The sequence below is a fragment of the Castor canadensis genome, chromosome 8 (assembly GCF_047511655.1).
Source record: "Castor canadensis chromosome 8, mCasCan1.hap1v2, whole genome shotgun sequence".
NCBI lineage: Eukaryota > Metazoa > Chordata > Mammalia > Rodentia > Castoridae > Castor > Castor canadensis.
This window is the reverse complement of record NC_133393.1, coordinates 155,605,391-155,618,252: the sequence shown is the minus strand read 5'-3', so window position 1 is coordinate 155,618,252 and position 12,862 is coordinate 155,605,391. Positions and strand designations below refer to the sequence as shown.

Here is a 12,862-nt window from a genome sequence, read left to right as displayed (position 1 = left end):
GATGGTAGAACAGAATCAGCCAAGTGTCTCTAGGCTGCAGGGTGTCCGGTGTAGTCTCTCAGCTCCAAGCCTCTGCACAGTGCCCACGCTGGGAGAAGGACGTGTGTAGACACTTGAGGCAGCAGAGTAGAGAGATGCTGAGAGGAAAAGGGACAGGACTCTGCCTCTCCAGGAGAGAGCCTGTGGTAAAGGGCAGGGCCACAACAAAGGAGTTCATACCCAGCAACTCACAGTGCTCAGGATGGAAAGTGCCAAAATGAGGCTCCTGCTCTCCCTCACACAGCTTAGGGTCTGTCCAAATGGGAAGAGACTCTTAATCAAGCAACTCTACAATGCAGACAAGGATTTTCCAGGAGTGGGAAATCCATGGCTGCTGCAAGAGCCCACGGGAACCTTCAGCTGACCCTAGCAGGGACAGCAGGGCTATCAAGGTCAAGAGGGTCTGAAAGCAGGGTCTGGAAAGTGGCACCCCCCAAACAAGATACGGCATGAAAACACAAAAAAAACAGACCTGGTCCCAGGTCTTTGGTCAACAGAAACAACTCCAGGACCCACATACAAGTACACTAGGACCAGTATCCACACTGCCTGCCAGTTCCACAGAAAGGAAATCAACTCATAAAAAGCTCACAGTCAGACAGGAGAGTTCATATGGAATGAGTGGGTACTCCATAGAGATCTGCACCCTAGAAAATGCCCATTCCCTATGGTCATGGGGAACTGCCCACACCGACTCTAACAAGTGCATGTGAATCGTGGTTTAAAATCATTTCATTTATCTTCTGTGTCTGTTCAGATATAATGAGAGATTACGTCTCGGTGGCTAATTGGAAAAAGCACCTGATTCCTGTAATTTGTGAGACTATTCTAAGAAACAGATAACTACACAGCAAATAACAGGACTGACTATGGAGGAAAAGTCACTCAGAATATGGTTAATTTATCAACTAGAAAGGCCCAACTGCCATGTTTGATATGGTTGTTCCAAAAAATGTACTGTATCTACCACAGTAGCTAGAGCATCACAGGTCAAATTCATGTTTTTAATGTTAAAGACTGTGTTTCTCCAACACTGGGCAGGAGATTAAAAGTGCTATAATTTACTTCCTAATAACAATATTGGATGAAAAAGATCAATTACTAATTGCAACAAAATCTCCTGAGTCCCCCACAAAGTGCCAGTAATGCTCTGTACTCAGGACACAGCAAGGGTGAGAGGACTGTGATCCTGCACCACGGGGCCAACACACAAGAAGAGTGACACACGTTATACACAAGTGAGCAAACCAGGTGCGATCACAAGAGCCGTGCAACACACCAGAGGGGCGTGAGTGGAAGGACCAGCATGCTGTGCTGGGCTGTCAGGGACAGCATCTCCGACAAGACAGCACTGCAGCAGAGGTCAAAAGGAAGAGGAAGACAAGCAGGAAGGTCATTTATACAGCAGAACTTCATTGAACAGCTACTCTGCCACCCACAACCTGAGGCACTAGACATAGGGACAGAAATAGAACAGACCAAAGGTTTCTCAGACAGAGCTCAGAGAGAAGAGAAGCAATGTCTGGGAGCAGCCAGGGGCCAGGACCTGGGCCACAGTCCCCGGGGAGCAAGGGGGTGAAATTCAGGATGAACTACAAAGTGCCCAGGCCTCCAATAGAACTGCTTCTGCAGTGCAGCCCCCACAAAGCTGTGGAGGAAGAAACCTGGAGGGTGCCCAGTCTCCCCACCCTTCCAGGGGCCTATACCACTCAACTGTCTGGAAAGGAGAAGGCAAGGACCTCCTGAAAAATGCCACCACTCCACCTGAGCAGTGCCAACTGTGACCTCCATGGTCACTGCTCACTCACTTCAGAGCCTCCCCATCAGCAGGCACCAGCAGGCTCTACAGTTGGCTGTGCTTTCCTACTTGGAAGTTTCCAGGATCTACCCCAGGGGTCTACTCATAAGGTCTGAGCAGACGCTGGGAATAAGCATGTCAAAGTTGTAAACATGATTAAATAATGAGCAGGAATGAAAACAACACCTCATTACCAAAGATTTATGTGTGGCAAGCCAGCACATGAAATGATGCAGCATCATTAGTAAATAGGGAAATGCAAATTAGAGAGATGCCACTGTACACCCATTAAAACTGGCTAAAAGGTAAAAGGCTGACAATGACAAGTGCTGACAAAGACGTGGAGCAATTAGAGATCTCAGTCATTGCCAGCAGACATGCAAATTGATCAATGAAAACATACTCTTGCCTTATAATCCAACAATTGCACTCCTAGGCCCTTACCTAGGAGATGGGCCTGTGGGGAGGGTGGGGAATAGATACCCTTGTTACAATGTGCACATGAAGGTTTACAGCAGATATACTTTGTAATGAACAAAACTGGAATGAACCCAAGTGTCCATAAACTGGTGAACAAATACACACACTTTGGTGTGTTGACAGATCAGAAAATGACTCAGCCAAAGAACTGCACTGCTGACACACACAACATGAGTCTCAGAGAGCATGATGCTAAGTAAAAGATGCCACACAAGTCTACAGTGTGTGACTCCAGGTGAAGGAAACTCCAGAGCCAGAAGAGTAGTTCCCAGGGAAACAGGGTGTGAGGGTGGGGGGGTCACAGCAAGAGACACTGTTCAGGGAGACAGAAATGCTCTACAGTGATTGGGGTAGTTGTTATACTCCTAAACTTAAAATAGGCAGGCTGTATTATATGTAAATTAGGCCTCAATAGAGCTAACAGGAAGAGGAGGAGAGGAGAAGAGAAAAGGAGTGAGAGGTGGAGGGAACGAACAAGAAGAGGGGGAGAGGAAGGAGGAGGACAATGAGGAGGAAATAATCACCAAAGTTGACCTGGCTATCACCTATTGAGTGAATAAACAAATGTATGGCTGGACTTGGAGATGCTTATGACCGAAATCCTTCCTGAGCAGCTGGAAGCCCAAACTTTAGTGGAACACAGGGCTCACTGAGATCAAAGTTCCACTTTCCTAGTTCCCATACAGCTACAGCTAAGTACAACTACACCACTAAATTAGGCCAACAGATATTAGCAGTACTATGAGCAACTGACATGAGAAAGTATGCCCTTCTCTATCTCTGGCTTATTATTCTTGCTAGTGAAATGTAAATGTGATAAAGAACACTAAGCAGCCAACCTGGGCCCTAAGGTTAAAGTCAATTGGCTGACAAAGAACTAGTACTGAAAACAGTAACAGACTTCTGCCTGCTGAAGCCACTATGTCACAGATTTGCTGTTGCTTATGAATGCCTCTGAGCTGAACCTCCACAATGCCAGAAATCAGAATTTGATTTTGCCTATTGGCCATGAAAAGATTCACATTTTAATACTTTTCCTGAAGCCCTAGTTCATCATTTAATTTCTCCACACACAAGGCTATTCCTCAGGTTACCCACTTACCTCCCTTGGCCAGCATACATGAGCCTGGCCACTTCCCAAAGGCCCACCAGCTCTGCAGATGCATGCCCCCTGCTCAGTCCTGCAGCCCTGCTGAGTAGCCCCACTCCTGGGGAAGCACAGGAGCTGAATGAGCCCCATGGCCAGGAGGCGCTCCAAGTCAGCAGGACCAAGGCAACAGAACCCAAGATGCCCAGCTGGCACCAACTTGTGGTGACTCTGGATCCATATTTTGAGACTAAGAGGCCCTCAAGGTCAGCTCTACAAGGAATGTGGTAAGTGGTAGGAAAAAACACACGAAAATACACCAAAGGTCTATGTTCCATTAAGAAAAAAAGAAGTAAAAAGAAGTCACTATGCATTATCTCGTTTCCAGATACAATACGCATACCACTGGAAAGAGCCATCAAAGAGAAGTATCTCAAAATGACTGCTTCTGTTGAAACATTTTCTCCTTTTGTGTTCTACAATCTAGGCGTGCTTTCACTTTACCAATGCTGCATTTTTTAAACAGATCTCTTGTGCCTTGCACAGACAAGAGATGTCAAAGTTTAAATGTGCATTTACTATGGCTATCAAGATGGAAGACAAAATATTTCAAAAGACGAAATACTTTGTAAAGAAATTTTTTAAACTTCTTTAAAATGTATTGAAAATAGTCTAAAATGGAGGAAACTAATATGTTCATAAAAATGAAAACTGACATTTAATAAAAATGTCAACTCTCCCAAATGGATCTAGAGATTCCATGCAATTTCAGTCATAAATCAAACCCCAAACCTTGGCAATCTGACTCTGAGACTTCTGTGAAAGAGCAAAGAGTAAGCCTACCCAGTCAGTTCTGAAGAGGAGAAAGAAAGGGAGTGAACCCCCCTGCCAAATATTAAGACGTTACAAAGCTAATTTAGTTAGCAGGTGTAAAATTAAAAGAAGAGAAACTGAATACTAAGACACAACAGAGAACACAGACCAGATTCATGTGAATGTGACAATGATACAAAACAGAAGTGACATGGAGAAAAGAGTTCACAAATGGTACTAAGACTGACTACTCTTGCAGACACAGCTACCACTTACAAATAAATTAAACACAGATGTGTGGAAAGCAAACCATGTAGATAAAAATGTAGGAGAATGCCTACATGATGTATGTACAGAAAAATATTTGGGGAGGAGGAGACAGTATTGAGATTTTTTAACTCCGAGCCTTATGTTTGTTAAGCAGGCACTCTACCACTTGAGCCATGTCCCCAGTCCTTTCTGCTTCAGTTCTTTTGTGGATAGGGTCTTGCACATTTATTCCCCAGGGCCAGCACAGACTGCCATCCTCCTATCTATGGCCTCTTGTGTAGCTGGGATTATAGGCATAAGCCAGGTGCCTGGCTAAAAAAAGATTTCTTAAGTAAAGCATATCAGTGCTGACCATAAAAAAGTGGTGAATTCAACTTCACCAAAAAAAAAAAAATTATCATCAACAGCCATGAAGAAGAAAGTGAAATGTAAGCCACAGAACAGAAGAAGATATTTGTAACATACAAACAATCAAAGAATTAGAATCCTATATTTGGGATTCTACAACCAATAAAGAATTACACCAATAACCCAAGTAACAATGAAAAAAGACAGGAATAAGTTATTTTCCAGAAGGGGGGACACAGAAGATGCCCACAAATATATAAAGAGATATTTAATCCATTAGTTATTAGAGAAATGAAAACCAGAAGCATGACAAGAATATCACAAGATAAACAAAGACTGAGAAGCCTGGCCATGTTGAGAATTGGCAAGTGTGTGGAATTCCTTGAAACTCCAAGACTACAAGGGAGTCTCATTCACAAAGCTCCTCTGGGAAGCGTCTTGGCATTATCTTGAAAGTCTAACGGGCACGTCCCCAACAATGAACAACTGGATCCCTCTGAAATGCTGTGGAGAAATTCTTTCTGTGGGTACCTGCACAAATGGACACAAAGGTTCCAGTGTTGCTCCTAGCAACAAAACATTAGCAACAGCCCAAATGTTCACCCACAGGGAACAAGCTAAAGACAGTGTAGGATATTCAAACAGCATTATACAAGTCACAGGTTAGCTGACTCTTACAAAATCAAGTAGAGATAAAACACAATATGCAGAGACTGGACTACAGTTCCAAGAAATACAACATTAAAGTACAGGTTATTTTCTTAGTATTAAAATTAGAATTGTAAATGCAAAAATCAGGGGGACAGGACGTGTGGCCCAAGTGGTACAGCCAAGAAGGTATAAGGCCTTGAGTTCAAACCCCAACACCACCAGAGAGAGATAGAGAGAGGAAAGAGAGACAGACCAACAGTCAGGAGTGGGCTAGTCCATCTCCTGTGAGCTGCCAGAGAAGAGAACACGGATAGGCAGGTTCAACACCATCTATATACAGTGGTCAGCACTGGTGGGGTTTTACTTCATAAATTCAGGGGTGGATCATGAATTTACATTATTTAGATATGCATATTTATGCATACTTATTACATATATTCCTTTTATGCATCAAATTACACAAGAAAATACTTTAAGAACAAGAAGTACTTCCTATCAACAAAAATGTCCACTACGGCCAAACTCTCCAGAAACTAGCCAACCAACTTGCCTCTGGGCAGTCACTCTCCTGTTAATACAGTGAGCCTCAGATACTCACAGCAAACAAAACCCCATGGCAGGAAACCCACCCCAGCTCCTCTTACCTCCGTCACCTTAGGCTGAAGTATTAGTGCTTCAGGGCTCATCCGAGGGATGTCTATGTGGATCTGGAGAGGCAGGAGAAAGGTAAGTTTACTCTAAAGGATGAAAGCATCACAACAAGCTTTGTGATTAAGACAGCAGTACTTGGTGACGTACGTACTTTGTCTCTCTGAGGACACAAACTGTTAACAGGCCTCCCCTGGAGAAGGTCTACAAAAGCACATTCCATCTGACCAAGGATCTCCCCATCCTCAGATGACAGGCTCGCCTGACACCCTCCCAATAAAGCAGTGCTGGCTGCATGTTTAGGAACAGAGCAAGCCCTCAGCTATTTAGTAACATAATCCATAGCAATTAGTAAATATTGATTTTTGGCCTCTGACACAGACAGCAATTCAAGTACATCAATAGTGCACAGGATTTCAGCTGTGGCAGCACTTTCTTAGAAGGCAGGCCACATTCTCCTCCACTTCACAAGGTCCTTGGGGAAACTAGGACACTTTTCAAAGGAAGTGTTTGAAAGTCTTGGCCAGTATTGGCCAATTCCTATTTGGCTGCCATCTGACATGAGCATCTCATAACAGTGTTCCCAACACTGCAAAGGAAGCACTAGCAGGTTTAAGAAGCAACCAAATAGGAATGTCTGAACAGGGCTGCATCATAGGCAGGCTCCCACATCCCATTAGAACATTCCACACAGCCACCACTATTGTCACTCGTATTGCTCCAGGGCAACAGCCCAAACAGGCTGATAGAAGACACACACATTTTAACCAGTAAGGACTTTCATCTCATTTCAGCTCATCATTGCCCACACCCATGGGAAAGTCTAACGTCCTGGAGACTGGGAAGATGGTTTCAGTCTGCCACTCATTGGCCTGTGGACTTGGATAAACTATAAGGGCTCTGGGCTCATCCTCGTCTACAAAAGGCCTGCTCAGTTATAGGTGAAAACCAAGGAAGTCCACAGACTAACAGAACAAGCTGAGATAAACATGCAACTGAGACACACGTGGGAGATACTGTGGGCAGCCATGCAGTGAAGGGAAAAGCCATGCAGACTGGCAGAATCAGAGGACTCCAGCCGGTCACATTCAGGAACCCAGGAGTAGGTAGAGTCAAGAGCCACCAGGTCTGCTAATGGGGCATCCTGGAGGGCCATCACCAGTATGCTGCTCCCATCAGTGACACTCCTGTAGGCACAAGCACTTTGGGCTCCGGCAGGGTAGGAAATAGGTCTGAGCCACCACTGTAGGCCCAGGGCCAGTATGGCCCACTTTACACAAGAGCTGCAGGAAGAAAATTATTACATGGACATGGACAGGAGGGTGCACAAGTCATACACAACACCCTGCCAGCACTAGAGAAGGGGACCTCTCTCCTGCCCCCATCCTGCAGAGGACTGGGTCTGCAGAACTGATCTAAAGGGAAACTCACAGGAGAAAGCCAACTCTGACCACCCCCATACGGCTCTGACATGCCATCTTCCGCAGAAGAGTAAACATGGAAAAATCAAGTGGAGAAAAGACAAAAGTGTGGGGAACAGGTCAGGCATTGCCTGCTGGAGCATAAGAACAGGGCCCTCGGCTCTGCCTGAAATGGCAGCAGCAAGAAAGATGGTGAAGTTCCAAGAGGCAAACTGCTCGACAGGCAGCAAGAAGAGCCAATCACTTACATCACATTTTCTAATTTAGATTAATGTGAAACTACCTTGGGAACTCAAAATACTAAGAGTACCTATCATAGTAACCAAAGAAAGATGTGTGCAACCTGTCTGTAACAGAACTTTCCCTTTCATGGTTTGTAAGAGAATGCAGCCTGGAAAATCCTGCAGATAGCTGCTAGTGCCATTCTTCGTGGTCTTTTTTCTTAATATAATTTTGAACACCAAAAGCATGTTCAAAATTATACCCAATTTACCTATTTCCCAAAGTCAGTGAAACGGAAAAGTAAACCAGGTAAGCGAAAACTCCCCTACCGAAATCCAAACACCATCTGTGTCCAATCAGCTCCCCACAGTAACTGGGTGGCAGCCCAGTGTGACCCAAGAGCCACCCAACACCCTGCACCAGGTACAGTGCAGGTGGAAGTGGGGGTCACCGAGGAAGGAGCTAGAAGTAGGCTCCTGACCAGTCTCCCTGCTGCCCTCTTCAGCAAGTCACAGCAGTGCTGGGGCCTCGAAAGCCTCTTGTTTATGAGGAAGATGCTTGCCAAGAAACCACATCACCAAAAGAATCTTTGTGAGTCAGAGGGAAGGCCTATCTTCAACCTTTCTAACAGAGCTGCAGCAAAGTGACGAGAGGCAGCTGCCCTGCATCACAGCAGAAGCCTCTGGCACAGCTCCTCCACCTGAAGTACGTGCAGAAGGGACCCTCGATACCAGCAGGCCCAGGAGACAGATGGCACAGACATGAGACAGTGAAATCAGTCAAGGACCACCATTCTGAACGGTCACATGGCACACAAAGAGTAAACACTATAAAGTCCTCAAGAGCCATTCTAACAGCAAAGTCTAGATGTGTTGTGAATTGTAAACTAACTTTAAGTGTTTTCCCATTAAGCACATCATCTATTGACTGATCAATAAAGAAAATGTATTTGTATCCCTTTTTTATTAATCTAAATAGCACAATGATAAACTAGCGACACCTTTGGCTACAGACTGAGTGTGACCCTCCAAAATTAAGCTAATTTGCCTTTTATTTATCTATCTCTTTCTACAGACTGCACCAAAGAGCACAGCGCCATCCTATCCAGGGGGTCTCTGTCATCACGTTGTCCATCCAGTCCAGTGGGGTCTCTGCCATGGCACCATCTGCTTGATGCTGTCCTGGCCTTGAAGAGCAGGTTAGACCCTCAGAAGGTAGTTCACCAGGACCCCAGTCACCTACCCTCACCTGCCCTCACCTGAGGCAGAGTGTGGGACACTGCTAACAGAAGCTCTAGCATCTCTTTTGTAACTCCACGAAAACACCTTTTTTACTTCTGTAGAAGCAAAGTATTACCATTAAAGGAAATTTGCCAGGATTTGTTTACAAATGTATTTATTTATTTGAAAGTTAAGTCTGTGAGTCAATCAGGAATGTGCTAAATGAAACACTTTCTCCTATAAACCAACACCAAATCAAAGCATCAAGTAACATAGAACGAAGAGGACACCCACCTGTCTGTAAGTGTCCTGGTGTGCTTCATCGTTCCTCGAGTCATAATAGTGCTTGATGAAAGCAAAGTATTCTTTTTGCTTTCTCTGGAGAGTGGCTGGTCTTCGGTCAACATTGGCAGGAAGGTAACCCTGGGTAAGAAAGGAGGGCACAAACACACCTGGGGTCATGGCTCATTCACTGGTCTCCACCAAAAGTATGAAGCACACAGGCTCACGTCTCAAGTGGACATGGTGCTCTGAATCCCAACACAGAGTGAATACAGTGGGAAAAAGCAGCACAGAAAACCAGCTGGCTGACAAACAGCAAGTGCCCTCTCCCAGCTCTGGGGCAGCAGGCTTTTTTTCACTTCCCTAAAGATTCACAGTGATGGCCTTCCATGTAACCACTGCATCTCTTCTTCAGTGAATTATCTGTTCAAATGGCTGCCCATCTTTTAGTCCCATGTCTTCTTATGAGTTTATGAGCTCTGTCTACATTCTAGATACAAATCTTTTTCTCAAATACAGGTATTCTCATTATACTGACAGGCCAGCAGTCTTGTCACATACAAGTGTCACACACACTCAACCCTTACCATGAGCTCACCCAGAGGTGTCCAGTTAATTACAAAGTGTTGGAGAGGGGCACTCACCACAGAGTGGTTAAACATAAGTTGTTGCACCTCTCTCTCTCTCTACTTCTTCCCCCTCTCTCTGCCTCTCCCCATATTTTGAGATAAGATCTTCCTATGTAGCCCAAGCTGACCGCAAATCTGTGATCCTCCTGCCTCTACCTCTGGAGAACTTGGATCTCAGGCATGCACCACCTGGCCAGGCTTTTGTCGCATTTTTCTAATAAAAGGCCAGATTACCAGTACTCCAGCTGCTTCACAGAACAGCTGTAACATCCACTAAATAGTAACCAACCTGAGTGTGCACAGCAGTGCCAGGCATGTGCTAGTGGAGGGTCACCCACCTGGGCTCCACATAGTCCTCCTAACCAAAGCAGCCTAGCATACCCTGTGAGCCACCAAAACAACCCTTCCTGATGGGGACCCAGCCCTGCCCCGTGTGTGGAAAGGCACAAAATTATGAGACCTAGTGACAGATGCTTCTTCAGCAAGCTAAAGACATCCACAGATGGATATTCAGAGACATCCATCCCAGGCAGTGGACTTTGTCCATACCCTTTTCCCTCCTACAGCTATTTCTGGTCTGCATCATCTCTTATGTAGAAAATATTAACTTCCTAAGATACTTCTTGTGCTTTGTACTTAGCTTAGGAAGGCACAGCCCTACCAGGCATGGTAGTCTCAGGTCCTAGTCATTGCAAAGGCCTTCACCATCCCTGCTTACAGTAGAGGACACAGGCCTAGGAAACCAAGTTAACATGCTACGTGGATATTAGGCAGACTCAAGCTGATCCTCCACCTCAGAAACTGCTCTGAACTGAGACCCCACACTTTCCAGAGTGCCAGCTGGCCCCAACTCACAGGAAACCTGGGAACACTCCACAGTGAGTACCACAGACAGACAACAAGATTCATGCCAGACAGTCTGCTCAGCTACGGATCACACAACACTGGGGAGAGGCTGGGCCTGTAGGAAGTGGTCTACCATGAGGGACACACACATCATTTTCCACTTTTTTCCCACCCTGAAGGGCCTTTCTCCCTTCAGAGCCACAGAGCTCCTGTGAGAATCAGACCACGTCAACATCACCACCCTAAAATTTCCAATAGCTTCTACTCATACTCAGAATGAAAATGTGGCTGCCAGGCCTCTTGAATCCTGTCTGGCCCTCCCCAACCCACTAAGAATCCACACCCTCCTTCCTTACCACACCCAACCTGCCTCTCTGGCTTCAGAGCTATGCTTTCTGCCTCACTCTGGACTTACTCATCCCTCTGCTGGGACCCACTGGCTCTGAGTGAGGGGCTACCAAGTCCAACCCTGCTCCCTCGTTTCTGTAAATAAAGTTTGATGGGACCACAGCTGTATATAAACGGGTTCTCTGTGGCAGCTTCAGTTCAGCAAAGGCAGACCTACACAGCCACAGGTGGGTTGTACCACCTATAACACAGACTGGCCAGCCCCTCAGCTGCTCCAGCCCTTTGCAGCCTGGTGGCAGCCTTTCCACAGTCATACCCTTCTTCAGTTTCAAGCCATCCTCTGCTATCTCAGGATCCTGGTAGAGTAACTTTTGTTACTTATTGGTCTTCTCTCTTCTATTAGCCCATTGAACCAGGGACTGTCTCATCTGAGCTGCACACAATGGCAAATGTAGGACTGCAATTGACAGGACCTCTTTAAAAAGACCAGACTATGCCTCCAGGCATCTACATGGCCCTCTCTTGAGTCCTGGCTCAAATGTCACCTCTCAGCAAGGCCCACTGGGACCACTCAGGTTAATAGCACCTGGACCTCTTCTACTACTCAGGTTTTTTCTGTAGCACCTATCACTTTCCATCAAATTACTCAAGTTACCCTTTGTCTCCTCTCACCAGAATGCAAGCCCTTCCCCTTTGCTCACAGATATCCCTGAAGGACTTTAGAATACTGTTTGTACCCAATAGATATTAAATACATAGTTGTTGAATGAATGAATGAATGATATCAACATGACTTCCCTTTTGGAAAGAAGGTCACACACAGTACTAGAGGCCCAGGAGAGATGCCTGAGCTAAGATGACAAGTAAGCCTAAGTCAGCACACTTTTCTGCTTTTGTTTGGTTTTGATGGTAAAGAAGATGGAGGTGGGGGAGAAGGGGAAGCAGCAAAGATGCCCCAGGCTGGGCAAGGGCCAAAACAGAGGCTGGCAGGCAACGGGCATGGAGTTGCATGCACAGGCTGAATAAAAGGGCCTGTGTGCCAGGCCAGGGGCCCAGCTGACAGTGCAGGACAATGGGGGCCATTAAGGTGGACAGCAGGAAGTGGTATAGACATCAGTGCACAAAGGACACCAAAGATTCCTTAGTGAACATGAGTGAGCACTCTTAGAAACAAGCCCTGTTCCCCAAACTTTAACTTACTGAAATGCAAATTCTAAAAGGCAAGTAAGTATGTCACATCAGAACACAGGCACTAACCACTCCCCATACTCCTGACACCCCATTCCTGGAGGAAAACACACATGCACAAGTAGAGGCCTTTCGATAATTAAGCAAGACTAGAAATTATGCAAATGAATATATTCAAGTATGCAATGAATTTTAAATGACAGAACCACAGAAAACTTAATTGCTGTATTAGCATGCTATAAAAACACTAATCATAAATGTAAAACAATGCATGCATATACTTACATCTAAATTGTCAACTTGTCCCCTCCCACTGTGTTCATATGCAAAGCTGCCTCAACACATTGAAAGAAGATAAGATGATACTGGAGTTTTCCTTATCATTTTTAACCATTGTACTCAACTAGCAGAAATGTTAAATGTTTAATTAGTTCTTGTTCGATGTTTCTGAAATAGTTATTAAAAAAAGAGCCAAAACTATGATTCTCCACAGCACTGATTCTTGAGAAGGTACTGGAGTGCTCACATTAATTTAAATGCTGCATCGCACAACGGGTGGTTCAAAGGCATGT

At 45.3% G+C, this 12,862-nt stretch overlaps 1 protein-coding gene across 4 annotated transcripts in view; it reads right to left on the bottom strand.

Annotated features, from left to right (window-relative positions):
* The window catches only part of Tbc1d22a (TBC1 domain family member 22A), a 352,090-nt gene that overhangs the window by 242,061 nt on the left and 97,167 nt on the right, over positions 1-12,862 (bottom strand). For all 4 annotated transcript variants that reach the window (XM_020175415.2, XM_074084724.1, XM_074084723.1 and 1 more), the window contains 2 exons: positions 9,292-9,420; positions 6,131-6,193 (listed from right to left, as the gene is read on the bottom strand). In XM_020175415.2, the coding sequence (XP_020031004.2) occupies positions 6,131-6,193; positions 9,292-9,420 (192 nt within the window). The remainder of the gene's footprint in view (positions 1-6,130; positions 6,194-9,291; positions 9,421-12,862) is intronic.